A 22,272-nucleotide genomic window follows, 5' to 3' on the forward strand; every position below is an offset into this window, starting at 1 on the left:
TTAACTTTTTTTCTTTCTTTGGCCAGGCAATTGCTGAGGCAATGTCACATTTATTATTTGAGGTATAAGTAAACTCAAATGGAAAAACAAAGCTTATCTCTTTGAGGAGCTATTACCCTAAAAGGCAAAATCTGCACATCCGTTCAGACATTTAACACTTATTAAACTGCTCTAGCCCAGATCCAGGTCATGGAAAAAGGGGAGAAAAAGACCTAAGCAAGATTTCGGGATTCTTTGAGCACAATCTCATTCCACCCATGGTAGATATAAAGTTTTACAGACTGTGAGTAAGCCATACTATTAAATAAAATCAGATTTTGTAGTTATGTGCATATGAAGAATGTGGAAAACAAAAATCCTTCACTGGGCTACTGTAGTCTATAAAACACTTATAATTATTACTTTTAAACAAATAAAAAGGTAAAGATGGAAGACTATGTTCTATTTTTGTTAATTTTGTTATAAGAAAAGATATCTCTCCTTGTTGGAAATTAATTTTTAACCCCATGTAATCTCGATTTGATAAATTAAAGTTGATCAAAAGATACAGAATTTAGAATTAATATTTATTTTTATTTACTAAGCTATTGGGCTAATAACCTCAGTGGAGAGTTAAATTCTCTTTGTTCTTAAGATTTACTTACTTATTTATTCATGACAGACGGAGAGAAAAGAGAGAGAGAAAGAGAGAGAGAGAAAAGCAGGCCCCATGCAGGGAGCCCAATGTAGGACTCCATCCCGGGTCTCCAGAATCACACCCTGGGCTGAAGTCGACGCTAAACCGTTGGGCCACCGGGGCTGCCTGGAGGGCTAGTTTCTAATGAAGATTAAGTAGAAAGTGCTCCAAAAGTGGTAATTAAATTACTACAAAAGCAAAAATATAAAACACGTAAGCCTGATACAGTTATCCAACAACAGGTTATGTTTTAAAGCATCACCCACTTTGCTCAGCTTTGTAGACCAAAGGGAGAAGAATTTTCCTATCTAAGGCCCATCTTAGTCTAAGACTTAGTAATGAAATTGTACAACAAGAAAAAGAACGATTTATGTAAAATAAGCAAACATTTGTTTAACTGATGTATTCAACAGGTCAAATAGATAGAAATAAATGACATGAAAAAATAAAAAACCACCAGGGAAATATTCAGGGGTCTGAAGAATGTCATTGTTTTTCAAAAGATATCCAAATGATATAAACAGAAACAACACAAGTACAGAAGGAAAAGTTGCCGGAGACACCGACATGAACAATTTCACTACTACATTAAATGCCATACATCATTATGAGAATGATGTGAATGCATTCGTAAATAAGAACTTTAAATCTTGGGCACAGTACTTTTTTCTTACATAAGCAATTATGAAATAATGTATTTCAAATATGAAAAAGTACATGTAACAATGTTATAATGGAGTTTCGAAGAGGCTGTAAATTTACGGGTCCATACAGAAAACTGAAATTGGTTATTGAATTACATTCAGGATACTTTTACTAGATACCCGTCATTTCTAACACATTTGCTAGGTGGTTAGGCAATTCAACAATGAATCAAAGAGGATCTCAAAGAGCTGAGAATTTAGCATAGTAGGTAAACAAAAAATCTTAAGCAAGTTTTTCAAAAAATAGTAACGCATCAATATCTGAATGAAACAACCCAGAGATTAAAGAATTCTAATTCCTAAAACAATAGACTATGAAGAAAAAATATGAAATTTGTCCAAGACATAATAACAACTATAATCCGGAGAGTACATTTTTATGACGAGAGAAACATTTACAATTTTAGGACTGCAGCCCTAGCAACAGGGAGCAAATTTACTCATGAGAAACTAATGAAGGACCCAGCGTTGATTGAACCTGACATTTTTAAGTGACATGTGGGAGGGATACTTGCATCTAAAAGGGAATCTGGAGGACTGCCTATATCTCTTTCTCAATGACTTTCATCACTGAAGTTCCCAAAATCTGTGCACAAGGCACCAAAACAACAAAAAAATGGGGCCTTCTCTGCCTCAGGTACTGTGGTAGGCACTTGGGTGGACACAGACAGTAGATAGGAAACAAATACATAAAGTGCACTGTTCTACAATTATTATTTCAAGTTCCCAAAATGATGCCAACCAGCTCACAAAATTTCCTTGGACTTTCACATCAGCTTGCCTTGTCCGAGCTGGCTCAGGCACAACATGACATGAGAAACGAGGCAAGAATAATGTGGACAGCACAGAGGAAATGAGGCAAGAATGATGTGGATAGCACAAGGGCACAATTCGTATTGTGAATCTCATGGACAGGATGTGGGATGTGGACAGGGAGAAACCCAGGTGGTCGACATAAGCACAAGTGGAATAAAGAAGTCTATCATGGAACACTGGGATGGGGGGGCTTGAGGTGGAGGGGAATCATTTTGTTTCCATAAGTTAAATTTGAGATGTCCATTAGACACAGAAGTGAAAAGACAACACCGAAGGTTCAACCAGGAGTGGACTCAGGTAGGGGATCCCAGGCAGTGAGGTCACTTCTTTGACAACAGAGTCCATCAGAACTTGGAACCCCTGCAACCAGACACCCACATTCTAGTGCAGCCCCACATCAGGCTCACTTGGCTGGAGACATCCGCTAGTGAAAGATGTTCTCTTGCTGCCTGCCAACTTCCCAGGGCTCTGGCTTCCAGAAAGCCCAGGGATGCGGCTCTTTCACATGCTGTAGACTGGTACCACCGTCACACCCCACACCTCAGGGCGTTTGCCAGGAGGTGCCCTAAGGTAATATAGAGCAGCCCAGGCCAGGCCAGGCCACCTGTGCCAGCCATCCTGGGTAGCCACATCCCCTCCTCTTCAGTTTCAGAGGACCAGGGATGTGTGGGCAGGTCCCACCTATGCTGGAGGAGGTTGCTGGGCAGCAGGTTTCCCGGTGATCCCTGCATGGTCACACTGATATCATGGTGAGGAGGGTGGAAAGACGTTTCCTGAGGTGCCTCTTACCCATCCCAGAGTTAACCCAAGGTCCTAGAGCTGCATCCCTTTTCTCTTCTTTGGGGAGATGTGTGCCGAGTGTGCTGTAGTTTGTCTGGAATGGAGTCAGCTGGGTGTGGCGGCCCAGCCAAAGCAGCCAGACTGGGCAATGAGGCCTCCTGCCTGGCTGCCAGACACTGTCATTACAGAGCTCCACACAGGTGATGGGGCAGGAGTGCGAGGAAGAGAACCTCTGCTCCACCTCCTTGAGGAACGGGATAGTGCCCTGCACAGCTAAAAGAGGCCAGCGCGGACTCGAGGTGAGTGAAGGGCCTGAGGTGATTGAGCTGGGCAGGGCTGCTGAAGTTGAGTGCCTGGCTCGAGCCAAGAGGCCAGTTGCTGAGTCCAAGCCAATGCAGGTGATGGTAACATCTCTGACTCACTGTTCCGACTTGAATAGCTATCTGCACCCTTGGCAACCCAGGAGGAAGAGCTCACCATGGTGCAGGCTATCGGGGTTCCCAACATGCTGGAGCAGCCACCTGCTTCAGTGAAGCACTCAGCTTCGGCCCTTGAGCAACACCCTGAATCACATCAAGAAGCCACCCCAGCTACTATTGTGGAGCGTACTGAAGCTTCAGGTCCTGAGTTGATCAAGCCAGTCAAGGCTACTGCAGCTGGGTGCTTGACCCAATCCGAGCTGCTAGCTGCTGAGTCCAAGCCAATGCATGAGGCAGTCACATCTCTGATTCAGCATCCCAACAAGGAGGACCTACCTGCAACCTTGGCCACCCTGGAGGTAGATCACGTCCCGGCGCATGCAATCGGGTTCCCTCACATGCTGCAGCAGCCACCTGTCTCAGGGGACCAACTAGCTTCCGCTCCTGAGCAAGATCCCAAACCACCTCAAGAGCCCACCGCAGCTCCTACCACGGGGCCTGCTGAAGCTTCAGGGCCAGAATGATTGAGCCAGTCAATGCTGCTGGAGTTGAGTGCTTGCCAGGGGCCGAGATGGCACCTGTTGAGTCGAAGCCACTGCAGGTGTTGGTCACACCTCTGATTCACTGTCCCCACCTGGAGGTGCTGCCTGCACCCCTGGCTGCTCCAAAACGTGGGGCAGGCCTCAGTGCCCGCCCTCGAGTTCATCGAAGGGCCGGTGCATCCACCTCCCTTACTGGATCAGCCAGCCTCTGCCACCGAGCAGCAGCTCATCACGGCTGCAGCCCAACAGAGGCTTCCCCTCCCCTCTCATTGCACTGTGTCTAATTTTTGTTGTGGTTGTCATCAACCTCTATAATTCCTTCATGCATTTTGTTTGTAATAAAGGATGTTAACTTCAGACAAAAACTAACTCTGATGCTTTTAAATTACACATCGTGGTACTTTAGGTCCATTGCCAGTGTTGCTCAGGCGAGACCAGAAGGTACATGGGCCACATTTCTACCACAGGGACAACCGACGACTGACCATTCCTCCCTGCTGTCCCTGAAGCCACTGCCTTTCTCTCTATTTCTGCTGCCTTTCCTCCTCTGGGACGTGCATGTGCCTGGCGTCCTCGGTGTGGCCTCCTGTCTCTGCCGGAGACACGAGAGCAACTCAGCTTTCTCCCAGTAGTTAAGAAACATATCATTTTTATTTCAAAGCCATATTCCTGAGTGAACAAAGATCATGTGAAGCCCCCAAATGAAATATTTCCATTATCCAGGATAGGGTTCCCTCAATGTCAAGTGTCAGGTAATAAAGTAAATGGTTCCTTAAGGTTTCAGACAGATGGTATTACTTAATTAAATGAGGATTCCAACAGAAAGAAAAGAGGACATTTACCTTCTACTACCAAGGAATAACTGCCCGTTGTATGTGGTTCGGTCCTCCAGGCCTGAAACTGGTAACTGATAACGATACACACGCGCCTGTTTTCATCACCACAGGTTTCATGATAGCCAACGAGACATGCTAAGGGAGTCGAATCAGAAAAGAAAATCAGAAAAATCAGAAAAATAAGAAAATCAGAAAAAAAAAGAGAAATGGGAGACGAATCAGAAAGAGAAAAGACAAATACCACATGGCATTTGCTTTTTTTAATAATAAATTAATTTTTTATTGGTGTTCAATTTGCCAACATACAATGTCGAGGTGTTGAACGGTTTTTATTGATTTTAGGGGGGGATCTCTCTATTTCCTGAATCTGAATGCCTGTTTCCCTTCCCAGATTAGGAAAGTTTTCAGCTAGAATTTGTTCAAATACATATTCTGGCCCTCTGTCCCTTTCGGCACCCTCGGGAACACCAATTAAACGTAGGTTTTTCTTCCTCAGGCTGTCGTTTATTTCCCTTAATCTATCTTCATGGTCTTTTAATTGTTTGTCTCTTTTTTCCTCAGTTTCCCTCTTTGCTATCAACTTGTCTTCTATGTCACTCACTCGTTCTTCCACCTCGTTAACCCTCGTCGTTAGGACTTCTAGTTTGGATTGCATCTCATTCAATTGATTTTTAATTTCTGCCTGATTAGCTCTAAATTCTGCAGTCATGAAGTCTCTTGAGTCCTTTATGCTTTTTTCTAGAGCCACCAATAGCTGTATAATAGTGCTTCTGAATTGGCTTTCTGACATTGAATTGTAATCCAGATTTTGTAACTCTGTGGGAGAGAGGACTGTTTCTGATTCTTTCTTTTGAGGTGAGGTTTTCCTTCTAGTCATTTTGCTCAGTGTAGAGTGGCCAAATGCAAGTTGTATTGGGAAAAGGAGAAAAAGAGAGGAGAGAAAGAAGGAAAGAAAAGAGAAAGAGAAAAAAAAGGAAGAAGAAAAAAAACGAAAAAAAAAAGAAAAAGAGAAAGAAAAAGAAAGAAAGGAGAAAAAAGGGGGGTTGGGGAAGGAAACAAATCAAAAAGCAAAAAAAAAAAAAAAAAAAAAAAAAAGAACCACGGGGGAGTATCTTCTGATTCTGTGTACTTTTAAGTCCCTTGGCTTCCCCTGGAAGTTGTCAATCAGTCTAGCTGGTCTTCTGGGGGAGGGGCCTGCTGTGCTGATTTTCAGGTGTTAGCAGTTGGGGGAGCAGCTGTGCCCCCTGCCTGGTGCAGGGCTCAGTGGGGGTTGTTTACCCCGTGAGGCCCCAGGAGCAACAGCCCTAGTGGCGGGGCCACTCTGGAAACCTGGATTCAGCTCCGGCAAGAACTCCGGAGGTCTCCGTCTGCAGGGCCTGGAGGCTCCCGGGCGGGGCCGCTGATCTGCTCAGCTGGGGCAGGGGCGTCCTTGCTGTCCTGGGCCCTCCAGGCCTCTGCCTGTCCCCGGGGAGGCCGGATCCTGGGCTGTGTCCCGGCGCCCTGTGCTCCGGAGCCTGCGCTGTTGGATTCGCGCTCCCGGGCCGCGCAGCCCCCTCCGCGGAGCCGCCGCCCGAGCACCCCCGAGCTGCTCCTGGAACCGCGCAGCACCCTCCGCACGGAGCCTCTTCCTCTGCCCGAGCCCCTCCGAGCTGCTCCGGGTCCCGCCGGGTCCCGCCGTGGGCGCTGCAGCCCTTAGGGAGCTCGGCGCACTCTCCTGGGCGCGCAGTTGCTCTGTTACAGTCCCGGGGAGCCCGAGGGCATCCCCGCCCTCCTGGGTCCTGCTCCAACTCCCTGCGAGCCCCTTTCTGCCCGGGAAGGTAGGTGCAGCTCCTGCTTCTCCGGGACGGGGCTCTCCTGTCCTGGGGACACTCGCCCCGGCCTCAGCCCGGCTCCTCGCGGGGCCCCTCCCCCTTGGATGCCTTTGTTTCTTTACTTCTTTTTTCCCCGTCTTCCTACCTTGATAGAAGCGCAAACTCTTCTCACTGTAGCATTCCAGGTGTTCTCTCTTTAATTCTCAGGCCGAATTCATAGATTTTCAGGATAATTTGAAGGTTTTCTAGGTAATTTGGTGGAGACAGGTGATTTGGGGACCCTACTCTTCCGCCATCTTGCCCCTCCTCCTTGCCAACATACAGAATAATACCCAGTGCTCATTCTGTCAAGTGCAAATGATATATCTGATAAAGGGGTAGTATCCAAAATCTATAAAGAACTTATCAAGCTCAACACTGAAAAACCATCCAGTTAAGAAATGGGCTGAAGACATGGATAACCACTTTTCCAAAGAAGACACCCACATGACTAAAAGACTAGACGCATCATTAGGGAAATGCAAATCAAATCCATGATGAGCTATCACCTCATACCTGTCAGAATGGCTTAAATTAACAATACAGGAGACAGCAGATGTTGGTAAGGATGTAGAGAAAGGGGAACCCTCTTACAGCATTGGTGGGAAGGCAAAACAGTGCAGCTACTCTGGAAAAGAGTATGAAGATGCCTCAAAAAGTCAAAAATAGAGGGGCTCCTGGGTGGCTCAGTTAGTTAAGCTCAACTCTTGATATTGGCTCAGGTCACCACAATCTCATAGGTATGGGACTAAGCCTCACGTTGGGCTCCATGCTCAGCATGGAGGCTACTTGAGATTGTCTATTATTCTCTGCCTCTGCTCTCCCACCCTGCTTACCGCCCCACTCAATATAAATAAAATCTTTGGAAAAAATATTAAAAGTAGAAAAGTAGTAGTTAAAAGTAAAACTTCCCCACAGCCATTGTACTACTATGTAATGACACTGAATCGGCAAGCACCCCAATGTTTACAGCAGCATTATCAACAATAGCCAAACTATGGAAAGAGCTTAAGTGTCCATCGACTGATGAATGAAGAAAGAAGATGTGCATAGATACACAATACAATACTCAGCCATTAGAAACTATGAAATCCTGCTATTTGCACTGATGGAGATAGAGCTAGAATGTATTATGCTCCGTGAAATAAGTCAGAGAAAGACAAATACCACACAATTTCACTCATATGTGGAATTTAGGAAACAAAACAGATGATCAGATGAGAAGAGAGAGGGAGGGAAACAACAAAAGCCTCTTAACAACAGATAAAAAACACAGTGGATGGAGGGACTTGGGTGTCAGATGGACTAACTGGGTGATGGGTATTGAGGAGGGCACTTGTTCTGATGAGCACCAGGTGTCATACGTATGTGATGAATCACTGCATTCTACTCCTGAAACCATAATTACTCTCTACATTAACTAACTAGAATGTAAATAAAAATTTGAAAAAGACCCTAAAATACCTTTTAACAGGACTAAACAGCATATATTACAGATGTCCACGAGGTGTCCAATCACAACTATATGAGGCACAGCAACATAAGCCAGCATCTCAAACCATGCTCTCCAACATACTTTCCCAATTGGCATTTCTCCTTCTTTCCTGGAATAACAAATGCTTAAGGAAATGGTTGGGGTTGGGGGCGCCAAGTGCTGACAAACTCTCTTTGGATTTTTAGCTTCCATCATACTTTCAAATACCAACAAAGCCTGTAATAGTAGTCTTTTCTGTTATGAGATGTATGATGACAAAAAAAGCCTCACAGGCAAACTTTTTAAAAGTTAAAATACTAAAAAGAGGTAGTTATACATAAAAGTAAAGATGTTGACTTTGAAAATAAGTCATAGGTTTATTTATTTTTTAAAAGATTTTATTTATTCATGATAGACACACACAGAAAGAGAGATAGGCAGAGACACAGGCAGAGGGAGGAGCAGGCCTGATGCAGAACTTGATCCCAGGACTCCAGGATCACACCCTGGGGCAAAGGCAGGCACTATACCACTGAGCCACCCAGGGATCCCAAAGTCATAGGTTTAAATCCTATCCTTATTAAATGGGTGATCTGCCAATAATGTTATACAAAAAATAAACTTATATCCTACCTTAAATCAAAATAAATTCCAGATGGCTTACAGATTTAGATGCAAAAGTGCTAGGAGAATACAGATGAACAGTTGTATACTCTTTAGTAGATAACATCTACATATAACACTCCGGTGGGCTAAACATTTATCAGACTTAACCACTGGTCCTTTAATTTAGGAGCCTAATTATTGGAAAAGGGTCTTTATATGTAATTAAGGTAAAGATTATGAAATAAAATCATCCTGGATTTACAATGGCCCTTTAACCCAATTAGCAATGTCCTTATAAGAGAATAAAAAGATATAGTAGGACACAGGGGCACTGAGAAAAAGGCCATGTGAAGATGGAGGCAAATATTCAAGTGAAACTGGCACAAGCTAAGGAAAACCAGGAACCCACCAGATGCTGAAAGAGGGAAGAAAGGAGCCTTTGGAGGGAGTTTAGCTCTTTCAATACTTTGATTTCCAACTTTAGGCCTCTAGAACTTTGAGAATAAATTCCAATTGTTGGAAGCTACCAAATTTTGGCGATTTGTTCTAGCAGCCCTATGAAACAAATAAAAACATTAAAATGTAAAATTCGGGGCACTGTGTGGCTCAGTGGTTGACAGTCTGCCTTCAGGTCAGGTTGTGATCCCAGGGTCCCAGGATCGAGTTCTCCATCAGGCTCCCTCTAGAGAGACTGCTTCTCCCTCTGCCCCTGTCTCCACCTCTCTGTCTCTCATGGATAGGTAAAATCTTTAAAAATAGATACATAAAGCCTAAAATGCCTAATGACTGAGAGAGGGAAGGCCATCTGAAGACACAGGAAAAAAGGCCATTTATAAGGCAAGGAGAAAAGCACAGAGAAACCAATCCTGCTAAAACTTTAATTTCAGAAGTTTTTAGAAATATGAGAAAATAAATTTCAATAGTTTGAGCCAAATAATAAATAAAATGTGTAGAATTCAAACTATCTCGACACAGAAAGTTTATAGATTAGTTAAATGAGGAGTATTCCAAAAGAAAGAAAAAGACAGGGAAACAAAGAATGGCCATTTAAAAAAAAAGGAATCAATGTTTGCTATATAATACTAGCAAGAATTAAAAAGAACCAGAGTGAAATAGAGATTAGAAAAACAAAAGATTGTATGTTTGCCAATTGAATTTAAATAAAAAAAAATCAGTGAAACTAAGTTTTGATTCTGTGACAATATAAGCCTTTCTAAAGGTTTGTCAGTTTTGTTTATCAAGACATAGAGAGAATCAAATACATGAAATACAAGAAATGAAAGAAGTTACAATCCCCAACATGGAAATACAAAGGATTAAAGAGAATATTATGAAAAATTATAAGCCAACAAATTAGACAACCTGCAAGGAATGAATTCATTTCTAGAAACATACAATCCTCCATGTCTCAACCATGAAATCATAGAAAATCTAGGTAGACTGATTAATACTAAGCAATTAATCAGTAACCAAAACACTCCCAATAAGCAAAAAATACAAGACCAGCTGAGTTCATTGGTGAATTCTACCAAATACTTAAGGAAGAATTAACACCTGTTCTTCTTAAACTACTTCAAAACAACTAGAAGAAGTAATGTTTCCAAATTCATTCGACAAGACCAACATTAACCGGACACCAAAATTATAGACCCATTTCCTGATTAAAATATATCCAAAAATCGCTAACAAAATATGAACAAATGAACTTCAACAACACATTCAAATGATCATCTACTATGATCAGGTGGGATTTGTTCCCGATGTGGAAGGGTAGGTCAATATTCATAAATCAAAGTAAATTACCAAAACAAGGTAATTACCAAAATAAAGGATAAAAATCAGACAATCATCTCAACAGATGCAGAAAGAAATATTGTCCATATCTCATTATCCATTCATGATAAAAAATGTCTCTAAAAGAGGGTGTAGAGGGAACATACCTCAACATAATAAAGACCATCTATAGCAAACCAACAACTGAATACTACTCAATGTTGAAAAGCTGGAAGCTTTGCCTCTAAGAGCAAGAAAAAGACAAGGATATCCATTCTCACCACTTTTATTTAACATATTATTGGAAGGCTCAGCTCACCAATCAGGCAAGAAATGAAGTAAACATCTTCCAATTAAAAGAAAAAGAAAACTGTCGCTACTTGCACATAACATAATACTACAAATAGAATACCCTAAGATTCCACCAAGAACTACTAAGACTAATAAACTGAGTAAAGATGCAGGATACAAAATTAATATACCGAAATCTGTTGTGTTTCTGTACACTAATAACAATGTAGCAAAAATGTTTTTTAAATCCTATGTACAATAGCATCAAAAAGAATAAAATACTGAGGAATAAATTTAATCAAGGAAGTAAAGGATCTATACTTTGAGAACTCTAAGACACTAATGAAAGAAACTGAAGATAACCCAGATGAATGGAAAGAAAAACCATGTTCATGGACTGGGATAATACTGTTAAAATCTCCGTACTACCCAAAGCAATCTAGAGATTTAATGCAAGACCGATCAAAATGCCAATAATAATTTTCACAGAACTAGAACAAACAATCCTCAAATTTGTGTGAAACCACAAAAGCCTCCAAATCACCAAAGCAATCATGAGAAAGAACAAAGCTGGAAATGGATGAAAGACCTAAATGTGAGACAGTAATGCAACAAAATCCTAGAGGAGAACAAAGGCGGCAACCTCTTGCTAGATACATCTCTAAAGGGAAGGGAAAAAAGGCAAAACATGAACTATTGGGAGGGACTTCATCAAGATAAAATGCTTCTCAAAGCAAAGGAAACAGTCGACAAAACCAAAAGACAACCGACAGAATGGGAGAAGATACTTGCAAGTGTCTCATTAGTTAAAGGACTAGTATCCAAAATCTATAAAGAACCTATCAACCTCAACACCCAAAGAATAATTCAACTGAAAAATGGGAAGAAGACATGAACAGACATTTCTCCAAGGAAGACAGACAAATGGCCAACAGATACATGGAAAAATGTTCACCATCACTCGGTATCTCGGAAATACAATTCAAAACCACAATGAGATAGCACTGCACTCCAGTCAGAATGGCTAAAATTAACAAGTCAGGAAGAAACAGAGGTTGGTGAGGATATGAAGAATGGGGATCCCTCTTATACTGTTGCTGGGAATGCAAGCTGGTGGAGCCACTCAGGAAAACAGGATGGAGGTTCCCCAAAAAGTTGAAAAGACAGCTACCCTATGACCCAGCCATTGCATTCCTAGGTATTTACCCCAAAGATAAACGTACCTGTGATCTGAAGGGGCACCTGCATCGGAATATTGATACCATCAATGTTCACAAGAGCCAAACTATGAGAGACCAGATGTCTATCAACAGATGAATGGATAAAGATGTCATGTAGACATATACAATGGAACCCTCCTTAGCCATAATTGAGGGCAGCCTGGGTGGCTCAGCGGTTTAGCCTGCAGCCTAGGGTGTGATCCTGGAGACCCGGGATAGGGTCCCTTGTCAGTCTTCCTGCATGGGGCCTGTTTCTCCCACTGCCTGTGTCTCTGCCTCTCTCTCTCTCTCTCTCTCTCTCTCTCTCTTTCTATCTCTATATATATCTGTCTCTCATGAATAAATAAATAAGACCTTAAAAGAAGAAATTTTGTCATTTGCAAGACATGGATAGAGCTAGAGGGTATCATGCTGAGTGAAGTAAGTCAATGAAAGAAAGATAAATATAGAATCTCACTCATATGGGAAATTTAAGAAACAAAACAGAGGATCATAGGGGAAGGGAGGAAAATACAAAACAAGATGAAATCTGAGATGGAGATAAACCACAAGAGACTTAATCATAGGAAACAAATGGAGGGTTGCTGGAGGGAAGAGAGGTGGTGGGATGTGGTAATTGGATGATGGACATTAAGGAGGTTACGCGTGATATAATGAGCACAAGGTATAAGACTGATTAAAAATAACTATAATCTACTTCCGAAAGTAATAACATATGTTAATTAACTGAATTTAATTTAAAACAATAAATTAAAAAAAATAAAGCTAGTCATATTACCATGCCAGATTTCAAACTATGCTACAAAGCATAGTAATCAAAACAGTTACAGGACATCTAGCTAGCTCAAATAGAGCATGAGACCCTGGATCTCTGGGTTGTGAGTTCAAACCCCATGTTAGGTATCAAGAAAAGAAGAAGAAAAGAAGAAGAAAAGAAAAGAAAGAAAAGAAAAGAAAAGAAAAGAAAAGAAAAGAAAAGAAAAGAAAAGAAAAGAAAGAAAAGAAAAGAAAGAAAAGAAAAGAAAAGAAAGAAAAGGAAAGAGGAAGGAAGGAAGGAAGGAAGGAAGGAAGGAAGGAAAGAAAAGAAAGAAAAGAAGAAAGAAAGAAGAAAGAAAGAAAGAAAGAAAGAAAGAAAGAAAGAAAGAAAGAAAGAAAGAAAGAAGAAACAGGTATGGTACTGGCACAAAATTTAACAAAGATTGAAGGAACAGATAGAAATCCCAGAAATAAACCCACACTTACATAGTCAATTAATCTATGACAAAGAGGCAAGAAGATATAATAAAAACTTATATCTGCAGTAAACACTATTAGAAAAACTGGACGCCTACATGCAGAAGAATGAAACTGGACCACCTGCTTTCAGCATATACAAAAATAAACTCAAAACCAATGAAAGACCTAAATAGAAGTCCTGAAAGCATAAAACTCCTAGAAGAAAAGAGGAGCAATAATTTCTTGGACTCTGGCCTTAGCAGTATTCTTCTAGATCTGTGTCCGTAGGCAAAGGAAACCACAGCTAAAGCAAACAACTGGGAGTCCATGAAATCAAATGGCTTTTGCACCGTGATGGAAAGCATCAACAAAATAAAAAAGGAATCTACTACATAAATGAAGGTATAAATAAGTCTTATATGCAAAAGGTGTTAATATCCAAAATATACAAAGAACTCCTAAAACACAACAGTGAAAATAATTCAGTCCAACTGAAAAATGGAAAGAAGGCATGAACAGACATTTCTCCAAAGATGACCTACAGAGAGCCAAGAGACCCATGAAGAGATGTACCACATCAATCCTCATTAGAAAAATGCAAATCAAAACCAAAATGAGATATCACCTCATACCCATCAGAATGGCTAAAATAAAAAACACAAGAAACAAGTATTGGTGAGTATGTGGAGAAAAAGGAACACTTGTGCACTGTTGGGTGGGAGTGTAAATTGGTGCAGGCCCTATGGAAAATAGTATGAAAGTTCCTCCAAAAATTAAAAACAGAAATACCAAGTGATTCAGCCATCCCAATGGTTGGGCATTTATTCAAAGAAAATGAAACTACTAATTCAAAAAGATCTATGCACCCTCCATGTTGACTGCAGCATTATTTACAATAGCCAAGGTATGGGAGCAACTCAAGTATCCATCAATAGATGAACGGATAAAGAAGATGTCACTTACACACACACACACACACACACACATACACACACGCAGGATTATTACTCAGTTGTAGAAAGATTTTGCCATTTGTGATAAAATGGATGGACCCAGAGGGCATCGTGCTAAGTAAAATAAATCAGAAAAAGAAAAATGCCATACATATGATTTCACTTCTTTGTGGAGTCTAAAAAACAAAACAGAAACAGACCCATAAAAATACAGAGAATAAACTGGTAATTGCCAGATGGGAGGAGGGTCAAAGGATATTGGATAAAACAGGTGAAGGGCTTTAAGAGGTATAGACTTCCAGGTATAAAGTAAGTCACAGGGATAAAAAGTACTACGCAGAAAATACAGTAATATCACCCTAACTTAGTCGGCAGAGGGTAATTACACTTATGAAGGTGAGCATATCATGACACTATGTAATCGTCAAATCATGATGTTGTACCTCTGAAATCAAAATAATCTTGTAGGTCTGCTATACTTCAATTTAAAAATAAATGTCACTCAAGCGCACATGGAACTTTCTCCAGAATAGACCACATATTGGGTCACAAATCGGGTCTGAACCGATACCAAAAGATTGGGATCGTCCCCTGCATATTCTCAGACCATAATGCCTTGAAATTAGAACTAAATCACAACAAGAAGTTTGGAAGGACCTCAAACACGTGGAGGTTAAGGACCATCCTGCTAAAAGATAAAAGGGTCAACCAGGAAATTAAGGAAGAATTAAAAAGATTCATGGAAACTAATGAGAATGAAGATACAACCGTTCAAAATCTTTGGGATGCAGCAAAAGCAGTCCTAAGGGGGAAATACATCGCAATACAAGCATCCATTCAAAAACTGGAAAGAACTCAAATACAAAAGCTAACCTTACACATAAAGGAGCTAGAGAAAAAACAGCAAATAGATCCTACACCCAAGAGAAGAAGGGAGTTAATAAAGATTCGAGCAGAACTCAACGAAATCGAGACCAGAAGAACTGTGGAACAGATCAACAGAACCAGGAGTTGGTTCTTTGAAAGAATTAATAAGATAGATAAACCACTAGCCAGCCTTATTAAAAAGAAGAGAGAGAAGACTCAAATTAATAAAATCATGAATGAGAAAGGAGAGATCACTACCAACACCAAGGAAATACAAACGATTTTAAAACCATATTATGAACAGCTATACGCCAATAAATTAGGCAATCTAGAAGAAATGGACGCATTCCTGGAAAGCCACAAACTACCAAAACTGGAACAGGAAGAAATAGAAAACCTGAACAGGCCAATAACCAGGGAGGAAATTGAAGCAGTCATCAAAAACCTCCCAAGACACAAAAGTCCAGGGCCAGATGGCTTCCCAGGGGAATTTTATCAAACGTTTAAAGAAGAAACCATACCTATTCTACTAAAGCTGTTTGGAAAGATAGAAAGAGATGGAGTACTTCCAAATTCGTTCTATGAGGCCAGCATCACCTTAATTCCAAAACCAGACAAAGACCCCACCAAAAAGGAGAATTGCAGACCAATATCCCTGATGAACATGGATGCAAAAATTCTCAACAAGATACTGGCCAATAGGATCCAACAGTACATTAAGAAAATTATTCACCATGACCAAGTAGGATTTATTCCTGGGACACAAGGCTGGTTCAACACCCGTAAAACAATCAATGTGATTCATCATATCAGCAAGAGAAAAACCAAGAACCATATGATCCTCTCATTGGATGCAGAGAAAGCATTTGACAAAATACAGCATCCATTTCTGATCAAAACTCTTCAGAGTGTAGGGATCGAGGGAACATTCCTTGACATCTTAAAAGCCATCTATGAAAAGCCCACAGCAAATATCATTCTCAATGGGGAAGCACTGGGAGCCTTTCCCCTAAGATCAGGAACAAGACAGGGATGTCCACTCTCACCACTGCCGTTCAACATAGTACTGGAAGTCCTAGCCTCAGCAATCAGACAACAAAAAGACATTAAAGGCATTCAAATTGGCAAAGAAGAAGTCAAACTCTCCCTCTTCGCCGATGACATGATACTCTACATAGAAAACCCAAAAGTCTCCACCCCAAGATTGCTAGAACTCATACAGCAATTCGGTAGTGTGGCAGGATACAAAATCAATGCCCAGAAGTCAGTGGCATTTCTATACACTAACAATGAGACTGAAGAAAGAGAAATTAAGGAGTCAATCCCATTTACAATTGCACCCAAAAGAATAAGATACCTAGGAATAAACCTAACCAAAGATGTAAAGGATCTATACCCTCAAAACTATAGAACACTTCTGAAAGAAATTGAGGAAGACACAAAGAGATCGAAAAATATTCCATGCTCATGGATTGGCAGAATTAATATTGTGAAAATGTCAATGTTACCCAGGGCAATATACACGTTTAATGCAATCCCTATCAAAATACCATGGACTTTCTTCAGAGAGTTAGAACAAATTATTTTAAGATTTGTGTGGAATCAGAAAAGACCCCGAATAGCCAGGGGAATTTTAAAAAAGAAAACCATATCTGAGGGCATCACAATGCCAGATTTCAGGTTGTACTACAAAGCTGTGCTCATCAAGACAGTGTGGTACTGGCACAAAAACAGACACATAGATCAGTGGAACAGAATAGAGAATCCAGAAGTGGACCCTCAACTTTATGGGCAACTAATATTCGATAAAGGAGGAAAGACTATCCATTGGAAGAAAGACAGTCTCTTCAATAAATGGTGCTGGGAAAATTGGACATCCACATGCAGAAGAATGAAACTAGACCACTCTCTTTCACCATACACAAAGATAAACTCAAAATGGATGAAAGATCTAAATGTGAGACAAGATTCCATCAAAATCCTAGAGAAGAACACAGGCAACACCCTTCTTGAACTCGGCCATAGTAACTTCTTGCAAGATACATCCACGAAGGCAAAAGAAACAAAAGCAAAAATGAACTATTGGGACTTCATCAAGATAAGAAGCTTTTGCACAGCAAAGGATACAGTCAACAAAACTCAAAGACAACCTACAGAATGGGAGAAGATATTTGCAAATGACGTATCAGATAAAGGGCTAGTTTCCAAGATCTATAAAGAACTTATTAAACTCAACACCAAAGAAACAAACAATCCAATCATGAAATGAACAGAAATCTCACAGAGGAAGACATAGACATGGCCAACATGCATATGAGAAAATGTTCTGCATCACTTGCCATCAGGGAAATACAAATCAAAACTACAATGAGATACCACCTCACACCAGTGAGCATGCTAGTAGTCTAAACCACACCCCAAAATGATTCACGGATTAATCTACAGGCCAGAGACTGACGGAGAGATCTCTACTAGTATTTGCTTTAGTGGCTAGAGCAGCAAAACACGTATGCTGAGCAACTCAGCAACATCTCATCATTCTCCTTTCATCCTCCCCAGTGATTTTAATTCAGAGCACATTTACCCTCTTCTAAACTGGCCATTTCCCATTATGTGCTGTGGTTTTGCCCCACACTAAGAGGTGTGGGTGCAGGTGCTTGACTAGCTTATGAATTCCAAGGTCGCTTCAGAAAGATTACACATGATGCCCTCATTCAAAATATCTGAACATATACCAAGTTCATGAGACACTTCAGTTTCTCCCCAAGGTCTCTAACACATAATAGATAATTTTCTTAGAAGTGCACACAAGCACACGCACACACGCGCGCACACACACACACACACACACACACAAAATCAGGTGGGTCCAAGAGTAAGGCCAGCCAGCCAGCATTCTGTCTCTGACTAAGGGCAGTATGGAGGAAAACAATAATAAGGGAAGGTTTTATATAAGAGTACTTACAACATTTCATTCAGTGCCTTCATATACATTTTAAAAAAATACCAAAACCACAGAAAATAAGAAAAAACTGGAAAGTACCCAGGAGCAAAGAACACTGCAGAAAACACTGCAGAGATTAAATTGTGAAATGCAAACAAGATAAAACCAATAAAGAGGCAGATCACTGTGGTAATGCTGAAGTTCTGTATCTCTGATTTTTGCACGGTTATATGAATTCACACCTGTGATAACATGGTACCCAGGACAACTTCCTGGTGATGACACCATGGTATCATGATGGGAGATGTAACCACTAGGGGAAATGGTAATCCCTCTATAAGATCTTTATAACCTCCTGTGGATCTATAATTTTTTCCAAAATAATAAGATCTTAATGGATTACAGAGACAATAAGTGCCAAAGTCAAGCAAAATAGATCCCACATATGCATCACCCGAGTTCTGGGGGCTGGAGCAAATTGTCCTTAATAAATAAATTGCTTGAGTCTACATACGGAAGAGTAACCATGAAGAGTCAACAAGAGATACAGCCTAATCAAACTAAAGGACACTTGAAGGAGAGAGCATCTTTGGCTGAAGCTTACAAGAAAAAAAATCAAGTCAATTGTGAGGAAGGAAAAACTGAGGTGCCTCATATTTCCCTGCTATGTTCCACAGAAACAGGAAAGCTATCCCTACAAAATAAAAATATAAGGGATGAAAGCAGAAGCAGACAACTTGAAACACACCCTGCTATGCTTTCATTATCAAAGCCACAGGTTAACTGTGGAACATGAAAGAGCCTAGTGCGTACTGTTCCCTCTGTTCTCTGAGCAAAAGACCACAGAGTACATTCTTTAGTCAGTTGGGCTGGGCTGGGGGGGGACACCTGATGGCTAGTTAAGAATATATTTAAAGACAGAATAAGAACTAAACAAGTGTAGGATATGGTGATCAATCAAAATGCAAATGAAATGCCAATGTAGGAATTATGAAACTAAAAAAGAAAAAGGTGGAAAGGAAAAGAACATGAGAATAACCTCCCTAATTGTGTTCTTGGTCAAAGATGCTATTATGGGTTGAGCTGTATTTCCAAGAAAACAAATTAAACCCAATACTTTAGAACATGACTATATTTGGAAATGGGATCCCCGCAGATGTAATTAGTTAAAATAGGATCATAGTGGAATAGGCTGGGCCCTTAATCCAATGTGAATGCAGAGACAGAGATTAGAGTAATTCATCAACAAACCAATGGATGCCTAGGACTACCAGAAGCTGTAAGATGTAAGGAAGGTTTCCCCTGTAAAAGCTTCAGTTGAAAGGCTTTATTGTAAGTAATCTCTACACCCCACAAGGGGTTAGACTTCACAGCCCTCAAATCAAGATTTAAGGGCTCTCCCAACTGAGCCAGCCAGGCATCCCCTTCCCTAAAAGCTTCAGGGAGAACATGGCCCTGAACTTCTAGCCTACAGAGTGTGAGGCAATAACTTTCTGTTGTGTTAAGCTGCCCAGTTTGGGACACCATGGCAGCCATGGGAAACTAATAAACTTGGGACTCAAAGAATATCACTTAAAATCTGACAAAGCAAGTGTCAGAAGCAGAAGCATATTGGACAGTACAAAGATAAATGCTCAGATAACTTTACAGACAAATATGAGAGGGGAGACCAAGAAAAATCAGTAGATGACATCAGTCATGACAAGTCAAGGACGGATAATGTTCAAATTTCGTTGGGCTAGATGAATTTTAATGTCTTACACACATAAACTGTGGAGACAAGGCTGTGCATATGAAAAAGTGTTAAGATGAGGTATCTACGTGTCACTGAAACAGGAAAGAATTTTAGCCCTCTACTAAGAGTTCTAGCTTACCCATACCATTTCAGACAAATATGCAAAACTCCAATGGCAACTAGGGAACAATTTACTAGGTAACCTTGAAGTCAGATTGAATTTCAACTTGTTTCTAATTACTGAGCATTTTTGATAATGTCACCGTTTAGGTAAGTTTTTCTATTTATTAAAATCTTCCAATAGGGAAACATACAAAAGATGTTTTATAAAGCCATAAGAGGGGCACCTAGGGAACTCAGCTGGTGTCTGACTCTTGATTTTGGTACGGGTCATGATCTCAGGGTTGTGAGACTGAGCCCCATATCACGCTCTACGCGGGGCACAGAGACTGCTTAAGATTCTCTCTCCCTCCCTGCCTGCTTTATAGAAAAAAACACATGAAAGAGAAATTGGGAAATTTAACAATGAATTTTCTATATGGCAAAAAATACAAGCAAAGTAAAACAAAAAAAAAAATTTTCTAAAGGCTAGGAACTATAACTCCTTCTTTACAAATAACTATTCATTCTCCCTAATACATCAAGAGTTCCTCGAAATGGAGGCCAAAAGAATACTAAAAATCCATGAAAAAAAGGAGCAACAAACATGGATAGTCATAGCAAATACAGAGGAAATGATGGTCACAATCACACCCCAAAAATTTGAATTAAAGTTATACCGAGATACTATTTTTTTTTGCCTATCAAAATGTCAACAATTCAAAAGTTTTATAAACCTTCTGCTGACGAGTTTATGGGAAAACAGGCCCTGTCTAAAACTGTTGGTAGGAAAACTTAATAAGTACCTTTATGGAGTGGTTCTACTAATTTAATATGAACATGAATACAAATACTCTTTGATCCAAAAATCTCATTTCTGAGAACTTACCGTATAGACCTATTTCACACGACCACAGTGATGATAATACAAATGAAGCTGTAATAAGTAACCTTATATAGCCAAACATCCACAGTAAGGATATATATTCATATTTGGTTATGCATGCATAAGGAATCTCTAGGATACCTGAGAAACTAATAATAGCAGTTCCCTGGTGGGAAGGGATTCGGGAACAAGCAGACAAGGAACACAGTAACGAAGGAAAATACACACAGGTGCATGAGTCCATCTACACGCAAATACACATGTAGACATTTCATAAAGCAATGAACTTGCACTGTTCAAAAGGTACACACACATATACCTATATAGATAATTTTCGAATAATGCAAATTATGGCCCATTAAAATATGACACTTTAAAAAGTCCTTATAACTTGATGGTTAAATTAGTTTACAGTTTCAGTTAAAATCTGTGAAGTATCAGTATTCTTCTAGTATTTAGCAATCTCAAGGCTTAAAACCTCAAATTAATACTACAAGATTAAAAAAATCTAAACCTTTAAGCTATTTCAAATGCCGATAAGAAAACAGTGAGACAGATATTCTCCTCATACACTGAGGTGAGAACACGAGTCTTTAAGACCTATTTAGAAAATAATGTGCTAATAATTTCACCTCTAGGTATCTAGCCTTAGGAAGTCAGACGAAACATTAAAAAAATTTTATAGGCAAAGCTGTTCATCTCAAATGGCAAAACAGACGATAAATAAAATAAAATGGCAAAAGGTAGTAAAATATAGTATCAACCCCTACCCACCAGGGGCATCAAATAATCCATGACTGATTCAGGATGTAGGCTGTAACATTATTACTTTTCTCTTAAACACAAAGAATCATTATAGTAAGTGCAAACAAGAAACTATAAAAACGTGCAGAGAAAAATGGCTTGAAACAAATTCAAAAAATATTTGCAATGGTTACCTTTGAGAAATGAACCTATAAGCGATATTTTTCTTCTCTACGCGTTTTCCAATTTTTTTATAGTGAACACGTATTTTTATTAAAGAAAAAAGAAAGGTAAGTACCTACCCTCATAAACTTGTTCCAGAAATTTCACTAGGAGCATGATTCAGTGGAGAAGAGGAAGGTCTGAAGCTATCTTGGTCATCCTCTGAGCCATATCCACCATCTTCAGGAGACGCATTTTTGCAAACCTATCAGAAAGGTGTTATTTTCCAATGAGAACAACAAAATAATGACTTATAATTCTGTGAACATGAACAATTACTTCAACACTTACCAACATTCTTAGGTGCAACTATGCAATGTTTTCGAACAAAAGTCACATGTTTTTCACTGTTGCTTGCTTCACTGGCACATTCACTTTCCCTCTGATATTCTTCATTATTTGGTATTTCTTCACACTTTTCTGACAGTCAAACAGATGCTAGGCTGGGATTCCTTACTAATGAATCACTATCAGATTTTGGAGTGGATACCGATGGGACTGTTACACGGTTACCAATATCTGGTAATTTGGTGTCAATAGGATAGGGCTTCATGTCAACTACCATATGTTCATTCTCTTTTCTATTTGTAAGAATTGAATGTGGAAAGTTTGTTCTAAAT

The 22,272-nt window shown here is 40.1% G+C and overlaps 1 protein-coding gene across 8 annotated transcripts in view; it reads right to left on the reverse strand.

Moving 5' to 3' along the window:
• Positions 1–21,849, reverse strand: part of LOC144314271 (uncharacterized) — a 61,747-nt gene extending 39,898 nt beyond the window's left edge. For 7 of the 8 annotated variants that reach the window (XR_013380103.1, XR_013380105.1, XR_013380102.1 and 4 more), the window contains exons 1-2: positions 21,733–21,849; positions 4,780–4,908 (exon numbers count right to left, since the gene is read on the reverse strand). Coding sequence is in view for 3 of the 8 variants with exons in the window: in XM_077898204.1 (XP_077754330.1) it covers positions 4,780–4,908; positions 21,733–21,769 (166 nt within the window). In the remaining 5 variants the exon portion in view is untranslated. The remainder of the gene's footprint in view (positions 1–4,779; positions 4,909–21,732) is intronic. The other variant, XR_013380107.1, reaches the window with a different exon arrangement.
• Positions 21,850–22,272: the final 423 nt, after the last annotated feature.

Source organism: Canis aureus, chromosome 5, assembly GCF_053574225.1.
Source record: "Canis aureus isolate CA01 chromosome 5, VMU_Caureus_v.1.0, whole genome shotgun sequence".
Lineage (NCBI taxonomy): Eukaryota > Metazoa > Chordata > Mammalia > Carnivora > Canidae > Canis > Canis aureus.